Source organism: Cetorhinus maximus, chromosome 5 (assembly GCF_964194155.1).
Source record: "Cetorhinus maximus chromosome 5, sCetMax3.hap1.1, whole genome shotgun sequence".
Lineage (NCBI taxonomy): Eukaryota > Metazoa > Chordata > Chondrichthyes > Lamniformes > Cetorhinidae > Cetorhinus > Cetorhinus maximus.
The window spans coordinates 144,090,537-144,106,372 of NC_135883.1; the positions used below are offsets into that span (position 1 = coordinate 144,090,537).

The 15,836-nt window shown below is 43.6% G+C and overlaps 1 protein-coding gene across 4 annotated transcripts in view; it reads right to left on the reverse strand.

Moving 5' to 3' along the window:
- LOC144680987 (tyrosine-protein kinase Fyn) overlaps nt 1–15,836 on the reverse strand; it is a 290,651-nt gene that overhangs the window by 10,291 nt on the left and 264,524 nt on the right. For all 4 annotated transcript variants that reach the window (XM_078542619.1, XM_078542617.1, XM_078542620.1 and 1 more), the window contains 2 exons: nt 7,940–8,016; nt 7,688–7,841 (listed from right to left, as the gene is read on the reverse strand). In XM_078542619.1, the coding sequence (XP_078398745.1) occupies nt 7,688–7,841; nt 7,940–8,016 (231 nt within the window). The remainder of the gene's footprint in view (nt 1–7,687; nt 7,842–7,939; nt 8,017–15,836) is intronic.

The following is a 15,836-nucleotide window of genomic DNA, read 5'->3' on the forward strand; positions in this document are numbered from 1 at the left end:
TTGTAATTGAAAAAAATCCAGAAAGAATTGGAGTTTGATTTTCCCCTAACAGTCTCCTTGTAGTCTTTTATATTCCTCCTCGCTGTTTCCTGAACCTCCCACTTTTGGCCTTCAGTAAATTTTAACATTTTTTTCCCTAAATCACCTACATTTACCCAGAACAAAGTGGACCAGCAATGACCATTACACCATTCCTAGCTCTTCTCCGATCAGCAAAATTGCCATTTACCCTAACTCAGTTTCCTGCCCATCAACCAAAGTTCAACCCATACTCCTACATTATATGCCCATTAACCAAAAAGCCCCGTGAAACGCCTTATCAAAAGCCTTCTGAAAATCTAAATATAGTACAGCTTCTGCCCTCCCTTACCTAGCCAATTTATCACTCCTTCCAAAACACTATAACGATGTACCGGGTATCAACTGTTTGATAGTACTGAGAAGAGGGCTGTAGTTCAGCTGCACTAGGAGGCAGAGGGAGAGGAGGGCAGTCCTGGGTTTTGCCAATGCAGCAGTGAGGGAAGTCAGAAGGGCATCGACTGACCATATTGGGTTGGGCGTGGGCTGGCGATTGGGCAGGGCTCACCCTAGGCCTGGCACCACTGGCTTAAGTTTCTAAAAAAAATCTGCAAACACTCAATGCAGGAAGCATTGCTGTCAGTAATAGGCATGTCTCTCTCTCTAAGTATGCTAGCGCGAGGGAAGATAAGCAGGGATGGTGACTCACAGGCTGATGTACTTTCTGAAGTAGAATTAATTTAATAGCTTTCATTTAAAGCTTATTTGAAAATCTATTCAAATTCATTGTATTCAAATTATTTTCAAAGACACAAAAGCCAAAATGCACAAAGAGCTTGGATTTATTGTTCACCTTTTTATACAACTTCAGAGTGCCTGAAGGCACTTTACAGTGAATGAAGTACTTTTGCAGTGTAATCTGACACTTAATTGTAGCATTCTCTCAGCCTCTATTTTGTGCTTAAATTACTGGAGCGGGACTTGAACCAAAAACCTTCCAACTGAGACAAGAGTATTACCACGGAGACACTTATAGTTGATGTTTTCACTGAACAAAGTAGAATGTAATTTAGTCTAAAACAAAAGCTACAGCAGGTGCAGTATGTCTTATACACATTAGGACCAGAACTAGGCCATTTAGCCCCTTGAACATCAATGAGAGCATGGCTAATCTGTACCTCAACTCCCATTTACCTGCTAAGATAAAAGCAAAATACTGCGGATGCTGGAAATCTGAAACAAAAAACAAAAAACGCTGGAAAAACTCAGCAGGTCTGACAGCATCTGTGGAGCGAAAGACAGAGTTAGCGTTTCAAGTCCGTATGACTCTTCATCAGAAAATAAATCTCGCTCTCAGTTTTTAATTGATCTAGCCAGAACAGCTTTCTGGGTGAGGAAGTTCCAGATGTGTATGAAGATGTGTTCTTGCAGGCACCAGCAGAAACAGCCTCGCTCTAGTTTTAAGATTATGCCCCTGCTTCTGAACAGAGGAAATGGTTTCTCTATCATATCCTTTAATCATCTTAAACATCTCAATTAGATCATCCCTTAATCCTCTGTACACAAGGGAATAAAGGCCCTGCCTACGTGGCTTTCCTGGTAATGTAACGCTTTTACCTCTGGTATAAATCTGATGAATTTGCACTGCAGCTCTCTCCAAGGGCACAATAATCTTCCTGAAGTGCCGTGCTCAGAACTGAATGCAATATGACAGATGCATTTTTAAAAATTCATTCAAGGGATGTGGGCTTCACTGGCTGGGCCAGCATTTATTGCCCATCCCTAGTTGCCCTTGAGAAGGTGGTGGTGAGCTGCCTTCTTGAACTGCTGCAGTCCATGGGGTGTAGGTACATCCACAGTGCTGTTAGGAAAGGAGTTCCAGGGTTTTGACCCAGTGACAGTGAAGGAACAGCGATATATTTCCAAGTCAGGATGGTGAGTGGCTTGGAGCAGAACTTCCAGGTGGTGGTGTTCCCATCTATCTGCTGCCTATCTATCTGCTGCAAAACTTCCATTCCTTTATATTCAATTCCTTTTGAGATGAAGGCTAACATTCTATTAGCTTTTAGAAGTATTCTTTGTATTTGTCCACTCATTTTTAGTCATTTATGTACATGCGCTCTTGAATCACTCTTCCACGGTTCCTAGCTTCTCGCCATTTAGAACATAGTCTTACGTATTCTTCTTGGGTCCAAGACTTTGCACTTTCCCACATTGAACTCCATCTGCCTCAGTTTTTCCCACTTACAATCTATCAATGTCCATTTGCAACTTTCTGCTCCCAGCCACACTACTTACTGCGTCATTTAACTTGGTGTCATTTGCAAACTTAAGTTATTTGGCTCTCTATTCTTTCATCCAAGCCATTTATAAATATGAAGAAAAACTGAGGCCCCAGAACAGATCCCTGGTGAATACCACTTGCCGCAACCTGCCCATTGGAATACGTAACCCTTTGTCCCGCTCTATGTCACCCACCTCCTAACCAATTTTCAACCCAGGCCACAACAAATATTCACACACTTTCCTTTTCACTAGTAATACCTTGTGAGGAAATACATTGAATCATTCTGTAAAATCAAATAGAAAACTTCCTTAGACTCTCCATTGTTGACCTTAGTGACCTCCTCGAAAAATTTGACTAGATTAGTTGGCCATGACTTGCCCCCTCTCTCTCTGATCAGTCCATATTTGGCCAAATGCTTCATCACTTTATCCATAATTACAGTTTTCCCACAACCCACATTAAACTGAACCCCCTGGTCCCTCTGTCCAATTCTCCTTAAATAATGGAGTGATATTAGCAACTATCAATATGCATATTGAATGAAGAGAGCTTTGAAGGATTATGATTAACAGCTCTGCAATTTCCTCACCCACTATTAACACCAGCAGTGGAAGACTAACGGCAGAATTTTCTCGTCGGCATGTAAAATGATGCACGGTGACATCGGGCACGCGTCCTGACGTCACCGCGCATCATTCCGATCTTTCGGTCGGCGGGCGTGCACTGGAGTCGGCTGTGCATCCGCCGAACTGTCAAAGGCCCGTTAAGGCCATTAATACAGCAATTAACCAAATTGACAGGACTGCCCGTCTAACCTTAAGGTTGGCGGGCAGGCGAAGAGCCCAAGCGGCCTTCGCATTTTTCATGAAACCTCATCCCGCCCGTGGATGAGGTTTCATGAAGGGTTTATAACATTAATAAATATTTTTATTTTTTATTTTTAGACATTTCATAAACATGTGACGCTGTCATTTATGAAGGGACGTGTAAATGATTTTTAGCTTTCTTTATTTTGAAGTTTCAAATTGAACTTAATCTGAGGCAGCTCTGTGCCTCGGAGGTTTCTGCGCTCTTTTGCACGCAGGTCCCGACTCTCCCTCCTCCTCCCCCCCACGTCCGCACAGGTAACGCTGAGCGTCACGCTGGGCAGGCCTTAATTGGCTCCTGACCAGCCTGCCCAGCAGGCAGAAGATTCTGCCCTTAGTTTACAATGGGTCGTCCTTTCTGATAATTAGGGCCTGGCGGTAAATGGTGGACCTGTCAGTGAGGCTCACATCCATGAGTGAATTTAAAAAAGAATCACAAATGCTGTATCTCCGTTAAAGCTGTATGTGCTACTTTATTCCATTCTTTTTCAGGTTTTTATGACACGAAGGGTGACAACCTTGTTGTGAATGTCATACATTATTTTGCTCCGTTTCTATGCTAAAATGCCAAATACATTTTAAAAAGGAATTCTATTTTTATTTCATGCGAGCATCGCTGGCAAGGCCAGCATTTGGTGCCCATCCCTAATTGCCCTTGAACAATGTGGCTTGCTAGGACATTTCAGAGGGCAGTTAAGAGTCAGCCATATTATTGTGGGTCTGGAGTCAGATGTAAGCCAGGTAAGGACGGCAGATTTCCCTCCCTAAAGGACATTTGTGAACCGGCTGGGTTCATTACCATTACTGAGACTAGCTTTCAATTCCAGATATATTAATCCACCAGCCGCCATAAGACCATAGGACATAGGAGCACAAGTAGGCCATTCGGCCCATCAAGCCTGCTCCGCCATTCAATGAGATCAGGGCTGATTTGATAACCCTCAACTCCACTTTCCTGCCTTTTCCACATAACCCTGATTTCCATTCTGATTAAAAATTTGTCAATCTCAGCCCTGAATATCCTTAACGACCCAGCCTCTACAGCCCTCTGCGGTAAAGAATTGCACAGATTCACTACCCTCAAAAGAAGAAATTCCTCCTCATCTCTGTTTTAAATGGGTGATTCCTTACTCTGAGATTATACCTTCTGGTTCTAGACTCTCCCCCAAGGGGAAATAACCTTTCAGCATCTACCCTGTCAAGCCCCTTAAGAATCTTGTGTTTCAATAAAGTCGCCTCTCATTCTTCTAAACTCCAATGAGTACAGGCCCAACCTACTCAACCTCTCCCCATAAGAAAATCCCTCCAGACCCGGGATCAACCTAGTGAACCTTCTCTGGACTGCCTCCAATGCCAGTATATCTTTCCTTAGATAAGGAGACCAAAACTCTTCACAGTATTCTAGCTGTGGTCTAAGTAGTGCCTTGTATAGTTTTAGCAAGGCTTCCCTATTCTTATACTCCATTCCCCTTGAAATAAAGGTCAACATTCCATTTGCCTTCCCTATTACCTGCTGAACCTGTATGTTAGCTGTGTCTTCTTCCTTGTTATTTCTGATCATTTCTTGCTATTGTTCTCATTCCATCTCATACTAACAAAGCTACTTGACCAAGTTGGATTTACCCAGGAACAGGGGATCTAGGAATAGTGGGCAGCATCGCGACAGGTGCAGGTTATTCACTCTGATGTCACACAAGGCAAACACTGTATTCCCAGATGAAGGTAAACCAACCAGTTCATCCACACCAGCTCATAAGGATACTGTTGTTTTAGATCTGGAAACATTGCTAACTACAAGCATATAGGCTTTAATATGTTCAATAGACTGTCTATCTAATGCTGTTAACTTATCAGGTATCTCAGGAGATTAATCCTAAACTAATCTCACCAATCTAGATCAATGTCAGACACTGATCGCAGCAGTAAATTTATAATTAATAACAATGCTGACTTTCTATGCCTTTGTAACCTCTGCTCCTTATTTTATTAATTAAGTCTATCTGCTATTCACTAGCATAACTAATATTTAAGCACAACTATGATTCTAATGTTGATTAAATATTGTTAGTTCATGACTTTGTTATCTGACTTTGGTAATAGGTAGGGGTTAATTTATTCACTTGGTAGCTTGGGCAGATTTTGATGGGAAGTTGGTAGTGTAAATATTAATTTAATTGGAACTTGCTGATATAAGAGGCATCATTAACATGTCAGCGTAAACTGGGTGGCAAATGCCAAATCGTTCCTCAGCCATGTGCAAGGCATAAGTCAAGGAATGTGATGGAATACTCTCCACTTACCTGGATGGCCAACATCACTCAAGAAGCTCGATACCATCCAGGACAAGGCAGCCCCCCTTGAGCAGCACTCCATCCACCACCTCTGCACAGTGGCAGCAGGGTGTACCATCTACAAAGCTACACTGCAGCAACTTGCCAAGGCTTCTGTGACAGCACCTTCCAAACCCGTGACCTCTACCACCTAGGTGGTAGTCAGCAGGCACACCGTAACACCACAAACTGCAAGTGCCCTCCCAAGCCACACATCATCCTGATTTGGAAATGTGTCATTGTTCCTTCACTGTCACTGGGTCAAAATCTTGAAACTCTCTCTAACAGCTTTGTAGACACACCTAATTCACATGGACTCCAATGGTTCAAAAAGGTGGCTCACCATCACTTTCTCAAGCACAATTTGGGATGAGCAAATGCTGGCCTTGCCAATGATGGTCACAGCCCATGAATAATTTTAAAAAAAATGACATTCCCACAACATTTTGTTTATATTCTGTTCACGCAGACCCAAATTGTCGCTACTGAACCAAAATTATTAAAGCGAATAGAATAATCATGTTTTGTGTGAAACAAAAAGGTTTGCGTTTAATATCAAACAATTAAGTTGCTAAATAAAAGTTAAAATTCAGCAGCTGTCAGAGCAGGAGAGAAGCCAAAAGAGGCACTGATCATTTGTCACCAGGCTCCTGCTCAGCATTCATCTGTGCTCAACTAAAGGTACTGTATTTTTTTTCTTCTCCAAGGACATTGGCCAAAACTGTAATCCAATGATACGATGTAGGTAATTAAATGCAGGATCAATTCAACTAACATCCTTTATTACTTAATTAAATGTTACACGCAAGGTCCAACAGATCAATGGACTGATAGTAATCTAGAGTTTGCACATCCAAACTAAACTATGAGAGCAATGTTATATTCAAGTTAGTACTTGTTCTCCCATATTAACTGGTTGAGCTCTATTCTGCTTATTTTAACTGATTTGTAAATATACTGCAAATGACTGATGACTAGCCAGTTTTACTTTGTACAGGTAGGTCTGTAGGTTTCCACAACTTGGACAAAATATTTTCTTCTTCTCATTGGTTTTCTACACTCCACTCAATTCTCTCCTCACCAGATATCCCCAAATCCACACTTCCAGCAGGACTCAGGGGATGACAGTCAGGACCAGGGATCCTGACACATTCCCTTCTCCCTCATGGAGGGTTGCTGAAGAATCTTCTACTCTGCAGGGATCAGTAGAAGAGCTGGGATTTAACCTGGGATCTCCCAGTTTTGTATGCTCACCTAGCCACTGGAAAAATCTGCTGTACCATCACAGAACATTGTTCAAAGCTATCCTCTTGAGGAGAATTATCCACTAATTGTTTTGATGACAGCTATTATCCCAATCTCTCTCTCCTTATCTATATTAATACTCGCTACATCTCCAAGCTGCTGCTCTGACCGACAGCCACAGGTGTCAGGGGGTAGATGGATTAAGTTAGGCTCCACTATGAATTTACCACTGTTAGAATATATTTTGCTCTTTTCAAGTCAGAGCCTGTAAAGTTATTGTACATGTTGGAAACAGTTACATCCTTTCAGGCGCATTAGAATTGCCTGGAGTGGTTCCAACACCTCCTACTTCTGGTGGAGGGATTAAATGTTAATTACCAAAGAAAAGAAAGGCTTCTTTATTTCGATAGCACCTTTCACCAGGATGTCCCAGAACTCTCTTTTTAAATTCTTTCATGGGATGTGGGCGTCGCTGGCAAGGCCAGCATTTGTTGCCCATCCCTAATTGCCCTTGAACTGAGTTGGCTTGCTAGGCCATTGCAGAGGGCAGCTAAGAGTCAAATCACATTACTGTGGACCTGGAGTCATGCGCAGGCCAGACCAGGTATGGACAGCAGATTTCCGTCTCTGAAGGACATTAGCGAACCAGCTGGATTTTTACGATAATCAACAATGGTGTCACGGTCACAGAGCATTAGTCTGGGTCGTGGTGACATTACCACCACGACACAGTCTCCCCCTTTACAACAAATGAAATATTTTTGAACTGTTGCAATGTAGGAAAAGACAACCATAAGCAATAGAACAATTAAGAAAAAAAAAAATCGGAGCTACTGTTTGCACTCATTACTGCAGCATTAGAAAACGTATTTCTATATAAACATGCATGGAATCCGTATGCACGGGAGAACAGGCATGATACAAATGCACAAACAACTCACCTTGACGTGCTGTGTACTCGTTGTCCTCAATCAACCTTGCTAATCCAAAGTCAGCAATCTTGCACACCAGATTGTCTCCAACCAGAATATTGGCCGATCGCAGGTCCCTGTGGATGTAGTTCATCCTCTCAATGTAGGCCATGCCTGCAGCAACCTGTGTCAATCCAGGTTCAACAAGAAGTTAGTGAATAAGGTTGTGGATAAAGGCCACTAAATGAATAGTTTGGGAGTTCTCCTGTGTTTATTCCTTACCTGTGCTGCCATATCCACGAGGTTGGGCAACTTCAAGACTCTTCCTTCTCCATCCTTCAGGAAATCTAACAGGCTTCCTGAAATAGGAGGTGAGAATGTGTTAACGGCTTCCAGTGTTAATCAGTAATGTCACAGCTACATGTTCACTTTTGTACACTCACAGGCTGAGTCAGTGTCTGTGCAATTTGGACAATGTTGCATCTACATGACTTCCAGTGAAATTTAACAACTTGTACTTGTACCGTTTCTGTAGTAAAACACCCAAGACACTTCACAGGAGCTTTAATCAAACAAAATGTGACACCTAGCCACAACGCAGATATTCGGGAAGATCACCAAAGCACCAGGTTTTAAGGAACATCCCAAAGGAGGGAGGGAATTCTAAGCTTAGGGCCTTTGCAGCTGAAGACACGGCCAATGATTAAAATCAAGGATGCTCAAGAAGCTGGAATTGGAGGAGTGCAGCTACCTCGGAGTGTTGTAGGGATGGAGGAGATTACAGAGAAAGGGATGGGTGAGGTCATGGAAGGAATAAAAAACAAGGTCAGCAAATACAGGAGTGACAGGTAAGCAATTACTTGGTGCAACTTAAGACAAGCGTGGTACTGATGTGGTACTGAGACACAGACAAGCGCAGCAGAGTTTTGGATGCCCTCAGGTTCACAGAGGGTAAAACATGGGAGATGGGCCAGGCGGGTTTGGATTATCAAGTCTAGAAGTAAAGAAAGGCAGGGATGAGATAGGGGCGGAGTTAGATGACATTACATAGGTGGAAATAGGCAGGCTTAATGATGGTGAGGATGTGTGATTAGAAGCTCATATCAGGGTCAAATATGACACTGAGGTTGCAAACAGTCTGGTTGAGCCTCAGACAGTTGCAAGGGAGAGGGGTGGAGTTGTAGGCTAGGCAATGGAGACTGAGGCAGGGACGAAGAAAATTGCTCTTTCGGTCTTCTCAATATTGAATTGGAGGAAATTACTGCTCGACAGCTCTACAGAAAGACCAGACACTTAGTCGCATACACCATGCATGATCATCTAGTTACCAAATTCAAGTTTTGCCGTAAGAACTGAAACTAGGTTTCTAAATGGGTTACATGGCTTTCATAAATGTGGTATCTCTACTCTTAGATATGCTCATGCATGTTTGCATCACGGATGTAGTGACACTGAAAGACTGAATTTTGTTTTAATGAGGGATAGTTTCATGCATCCCTTCCTACACAAAAACTGATGAAAATGTGTCCCTTTGCTCCATCCGCTCTCAAGTGCTCATAGTGATAAAATAAAGAATCCACTCTATGACATGTAACTTAACATCAAATTTCTGCACTGAAATGGAAAGGAGCTAATGCCTCCTTGATGGGTTCAGTGGGTATTTGCGCCATCTGATGTGGTACTGGGACACAGAGAGCCAGAGTGTGCATGGTTCCATTCCTGATCACTGCTCAGCCCACTGATCTTCAGCAGGATAGGTTAAAAGGTGCTAAAGCTAGTGAGGTTGTTGTGACCGGGCCAAGCAACCAATATGAGGGAGCAGAATTCTCATAGCCTGGACCTCAATCTCCTCCTTGCAAATATAAGGAATTTATTACTCAGCTTAAAAGGAACTGAAAAGGACTATGGCACAGAGTGGGTTAAAACTGGGCCTAAGGATTCGAAGAATGAAGGGAAAGGATATAGAGATTGTAAAAAGGTATGATTTTGCTGAATATTTGACAGAGTTTGAACTTGCAATTCAGAAGCTGTATAACATTTTTTGCCCCAGTTTTTGCTATTGTTAATTTCTGCCTCTCTCCTAAGCAGCAGAAATACGTTTTACTACTTTTGATAGAGACTGATCTTTAGTGAACTAACAAATTATCCTTTCACATAAGGAACAGGAGTTTGATCTTGCCCATTCATGATGGATGTATTCAAAATTTAAAGGCAGACTATGGGCGTTTTCAGTAAGTAGTCTAAGGCCTGGAGCCTTTTTATACAACATTGTACCATTTTCTTTCATTTAAAACTATAAGGGCTAAGAATCAACGCAATGCGATTAGAGTGTTGCCCCATTTTGATTCTCACGCAGCCTCTTTACATCAAATATGCTTCAAAACATATATGCACATTGTGCAAAATTCACTGAAAGAAAGGGGCAGCCTGGATTTACTCTACACCAGGCTTGTCCAACCCATGGCCTGCAGGCTCCATGTGGGGCCCCCCCACCTCAAGAGCATGTGTTAAAAATGCCGGCAAGACAGGTCAGTGAGTTTGAAAACTTCTGCAGGGGATTGCTCCTCCAATCACAGCTTGTTCCTCTCCCGTGGGGGCTACGGGGGTGAGTGAGTGAGAGAGGGTGAGCAAGTGTGTGCGTGTGCACACGTGCATGAGAGAGAGGGGGAGGGAGAGGGGGGGAGAGAGAGAGAGAGAGAGAGAGAAAAAGAGAGAGAGATCATGCATGGGCGCACGAGAGAGAGGGAGAGAGAGAGGGGTCACGGATGGGCGCAAGGGAGAGAGAGGGGGAGGGGGTGTGTGTGTGTGTAGCTCAGCCTCAGTGTTCTCATTCACTCTCACCCCTAACACACAGAAAGGTGCACTCATCCGCTCTCACAGGGGTGAGGGTGAGTACTTGAGGGCCGTGAGACTGGGAGTGAGCTGGATACACACACGTTCACCCTTTCACACTCAAATGGTCGTCTTAATTTTAAAAAGAGTAATAAATAATCAATTAAGTGTTTTTTCTTTTGCTCAGCAAGCTGTTTATTCATAAGCCAGCCTTTTCTTTTTGAAATTCATGTTTAATGCTGTGCCAAAGCTTATCTTTCTCAAATTTGTTCATTGCCCCACCCTGAGTGAAAAAAAATTGAAATGTGGTCACTCAAGCAACAATCTCTGCTCAGCGCATTTATAATCGCGACAGAATCAGCATGAAGGCTCGAGGGCAGCAATCTTTATGTCAGTAGGGTTTACAATATTATGATATTATTGTTGAGGAGCATCAATACTAGAGTTACACTGGTGACAAACGTGTCAAAGGCAAGAACATATCTTTATTTTACGTGATTTTTCAAAACACATCATGCAAAAATGTAGGTTGTCTTGTTTTGCTAAGTTGCAAAAATGGAAGCTAAGTGCTTTTTGTCCCACGAGAAATTAAAACGACAACTTTGCTGGTTAGTGTCTATGACACATTGCTGGACCAATAATACTGTGCAGCATTGAAAACAAGAGGGCTAGTAACAGAGGGATTTGTTTTCAATTGTTCTGGCAAAACGATGGCACAACCGTGATGGGCCACTGTTGGATAAACTTCAGAGGTTTATGCCTGGTTGCTGCAAAAAAAATTGAACTACAAAAGAAAATATATCCTTATAATTCAGAGACGTTCTTGAAGTTATCAGATTTCAACTTGTTGCACTTTTATACAATGAAAGACTAATTGGTGCTCCTTATGGAGGCTGAGTATTGGGAACCATGGATACTATCAGCAATTGTGCAGCGCTGAATATTGTACTGAAGTAACAGATATCCTGTTGTTCTTGGTGCAGGATTTGCAGTTTTACAAACAATATACTATGAAGGCCAGCAATTTCCCCCTGCTTAAGTCAGTCAAAACAATTTTTATTCTGGGAATAGCGGTGCCTTTAATTCCGTGACTAATTCTATATTTGAACATCACGTGTTTGATAAAGGAAAGTATAATGTTGAATAACGAATTTTGTGTTTCTAAAAAAACAAAGTATCATTATCGCCCGAATGAGCAACGTTATGACATCCTGGCTAGTGACACACACAGCCCGACAATGAATTAAAAAAAAAATCATGTAATTTTAAAAAATTATTCATTCACGGGATGCAGGCTTCGCTGGCTGGGCCAGTATTTATTGCCCATCCCTAGTTGCCCTTGAGAAGGTGGCGGTGAGCTGCCTTCTTGAACTGGTGCAGTCCATGTGGTGTAGGTACACCCACAGTGCTGTTAGGAAGGGAGTTCCAGGATTTTGACCTAGCAACAGTGAAGGAACGGCGATACATTTCCAAGTCAGGATGGTGAGTGACGTGGAGGGGAACTTCCAGGTGGTGGTGTTCCTATTTATCTGCTGCTCTTGTCCTTCTAGGTGGTAGTGGTCGTGGGTTTGGAAGGTGCTGTCTAAGGAGCTTTGGTGAGTTGCTGCAGTGCATCTTGTAGATGGTACACACTGCTGCCACTGTGCGTTGGTGGAGGGAGTGAATGTTTGTGGATGTGGTGCCAATCAAGCACACTGCTTTGTCCTGGACAGTGTCAAGCTTCTTCAGTGTTGTAGGTGCATTCATTCATCCAGGCAAGTGGGGAATATTCCATCACACTCCTGACTTGTGCCTTGTAGATGGTGGACAGGCTTTGAGGAGCCAGGTGAGTTACTTGTAGCACGATTCCTAGCCTCTGACCTGCTCTTGTAGCCACAGTATTTATATGGCTAATCCAGTCCAGTTTCTTGTCAATGGTAATGCCCAGGATGTTGATAGTGAGGGATTCAGTGATGGTAATGCCATTGAACATCAAGGGATGATGGTTGGATTCTCTCTTGTCGGAGATGGTCATTGCCCAGCACTTGTGTGATGCGAATGTTACTTGCCACTTGTCAGCCCAAGCCTGGATATTGTCCAGGTCTTGCTGCATTTGGACATGGACTGTATCAGTATCTGAGGAGTCACGAATGGTGCTGAACATTGTGCAATCATCAGTGAACATCCCCACTTCTGACCTTATGATGGAAGGAAGGTCATTGATGAAGCAGCTGAAGATGGTTGAGCCTAAGACACCTAATTAAAAGAAATACACACACAACCAACCCCTTAAGGTCTTGACGTACAAAATGATGAATTTGATAATTAATGAATCATGTTATGCTTTGTGCGAGTTAGGAGTAAATCATCTGGATCCCAAGACTGTACGGCCAGAGGCGATACAAGCAATGCCACCTGCTCAGCCGGACAACCATCGAACAGGCCATCAGGCTCCTGAGTGCGAGATCTGATGATTTAACCGCTTGGGTGGTGCCCTCCAATCCCTCCTACAAGGGCCTCGGTCATCACGGTGAGCCGTTGCACTGTTCATAACACAGCCCTGCAGAGAGGTGTGGGCCTGGAGGATGTTGAGTCTGGCAAAGAGACAGCTCATCAGGGGACAGAGTTTAAGAATAAGAGGCCTACCATTTAAGTTGGAGATGAGGAAACTTTTTTCTCTCAAAGGGTTGTTAGCGTGTAGAATTCTCTTCCGCAGGGAGCAGTGGAGGCTGGCCCATTGGATTTATTCAAGGCTGAGTTAGACAGATTTTTGATAGACACGGGAGTCAAGGGATATGAGGGGCAGATGACAAAATGGAGTTGAGGCCATCACCAGATCAGCCATGATCTTATTGAATGGTGGAACAGGCTTGAAGGGCCAAATGGCCTACTTCGGCTCCTAAATCCCATGTTCCTGTGGGAGGAGCCAGAGGTAAAAGAGGTGGAGGGAGGGTTATGCTGAACAGGGAGGTGCCCCTGCTGCATGACAAGGTGGCCTCCTCCTGCCACTCTCTGGGAAGAGAACCACCCTCCTCTCCTTCACAGTCTCCAGCATTAAATCCAGGTTGGCATCAATGAAGCAAGGGCCTGCCCTGGCCTGGGTGCCAAACCTCCTGCTCCCCCGCAACATCTTGTTTCCCTCTGGTGCAGTGGGAGGCTTTGGCAAAAACTGCAGATCTCTCCCTCAGGACAACCAGCAGCCTCGGTGATGGCTGCCAAGGGGCGTTTAAATTAGACCCACACTTCATCTGACCGGCCTTCGCCTCCACCCCCACCGTCTCCAAGGGGGACAGGAAACCCGTCCTCATATCAAGTAAGGACTCATGGCTGCGGAAATCTGAACTTTAATCACTTTCCCACTGGAGGTGCGTTTCTGACCCAAAAGCAGACCTAGCTCTGGCTTCCCATCGCGATGATGAAAATTCAGCGCTCGGTGTCTACATTTGTTTCGTTTTATCCACAGCCCCAGTTACAGTTCCCACTTTAACTCCAGCACCTTTTCTCCTGTATAATATGAGCTTCATTGATGTTGGTGTTCGGTTTAAGAAAAAAAAGACGGATGCACTGGCTGGCACCTCCATCTTCAACAACGGGAAAGGCCGTGAAGCTGGGGAGGAGCAGCACTGCCCAGCCAATCATCACAGAGCGTTTAGGTGGGAGGAAAGCACCAGGATTGTAAAACAAAGACGGATCAAAAACACTCCGACCGGGAGGCACTTTTGCCAGGAAAGATAAGTAGAAGAATCTGTCTGCAGTTTCAGCAAACTCTGCTCATTCTGAACTGGAGGCTTTTCAGTTTTTCTTTCACCCAGATTAACACAATTACCCGGCACACTACCGCAAAGGTCCATAAAAAGTATCACTCATGCTCATTTTGCACATTAGGGCCGGTCACTCTCTTTCATTTATTTTAAAATATGTTTAGTGCACTTTCTTATCTCATGCAGGTTTAATGGCTTTACTGGGCTGCTGCAATCTCAGCCATCGTGTGTCATTCGGTATTTGCTATTTTCCCTTTGAAGGGAGTGTGGTGGAGGAACATAATCACGCGACCAGCGTTCCCACTTCCACTCAACGGGATGGTAAACATATATCTTTCATTTTCACCCTCGGGCGTGTGCCAGTTCCCAGCTGCAAGACTCTTAGTAATGCGGTCGATCCCACTTGTACTCTGAACGTCTCAAGGTTCACGAGGTGAGACCTTGTGAGGTGTCCCTCTGATTACCCTCCCCTCCGAGTGAGGGATCTCTTTGCCTTCCAGTTGACACGACGGGTCATCGTCACGGAGATCTAGTCCTCTTGAGCCCGTGCCTTAAATCGCCTCACAGAGCATCAACATGTTGTGTGGCGTCAGTGGTCTCAAAGCAGAGTCTATGATGTGCGAGGGGTTCTGTAAGTCTAAGTCACAACAAGAGATGCCCTGCAGTTACCCCTGTTTTTAAAACAAGGGCAAAGGTGGCGATGCTGGGATGACCAGCACTGTCTAACAGGAGAGAATCTATCAATAAAAACTGGATGAAAAAGGCTATTCGGGTCAGCTGCTGAAGGAAACAGTGATGGATCTATTGTGTAAAGAGGGACAATACAGAAGAGAAAAAGAGAAACTCAGTCCTCCGCTTCAGTCGTCAAAGATGAGCCAAACTAATCAATGAGTTACTTGCTTTGACAGATTTGCAAGGTTCGCCAGTGACCTTATAAAACTGCTTATGGCAGCATTGTGTAGATATCCACCTTAAGTGCTTAAGTACTGCCATTTGAGAGCAATGAAATGGATTATTTAATGTGCAGGGTGTCTGTGCCATTTGCTCGTAGCTATTTGTTTTAACTTTTGGGAAGTATTTCCTCGCAGCCTTGACAATACATTCAGACTTTGTCATACAGCTTTCCTTTTAATTTGCAGAAGGGTGGGTGAGTGGTAATGATGCTGGGAAATGAACTATGCCCATTTTATCCAATGGTTATATTGTGTTAGAGTCTTGTTAGATCCATTAAAGCCTTGTTCTGTACTGTTCCACTGATAGGCTAGATTTGCTACCTGATGGGGTAATGTGGCTCAATGTTTGCAAAAGCAGCAAAAACAATCCACTCAGCAGATTCCATGCATATAATTGGCATTAACTCTGCCTGAACGATAAGGTTGTCTCACTTTTATGAAATAAGAAATGTTTCTTTGGCTTCACTAAGGGTAGCGTTTCACCTAAAGCCTCATTTCACACAAATGGACACAGGACTGCACAATAACATAAAAGTAAAACGCTGCAGGTGCTGGAGATCTGAAATAAAAACAGAAAGTGTTGGAAAAACTCAGGTCTGGCAGCATCCGTGGAGCGAGAAACAGAGTTAACGTTTCAAGTCCAATTTGACTCTT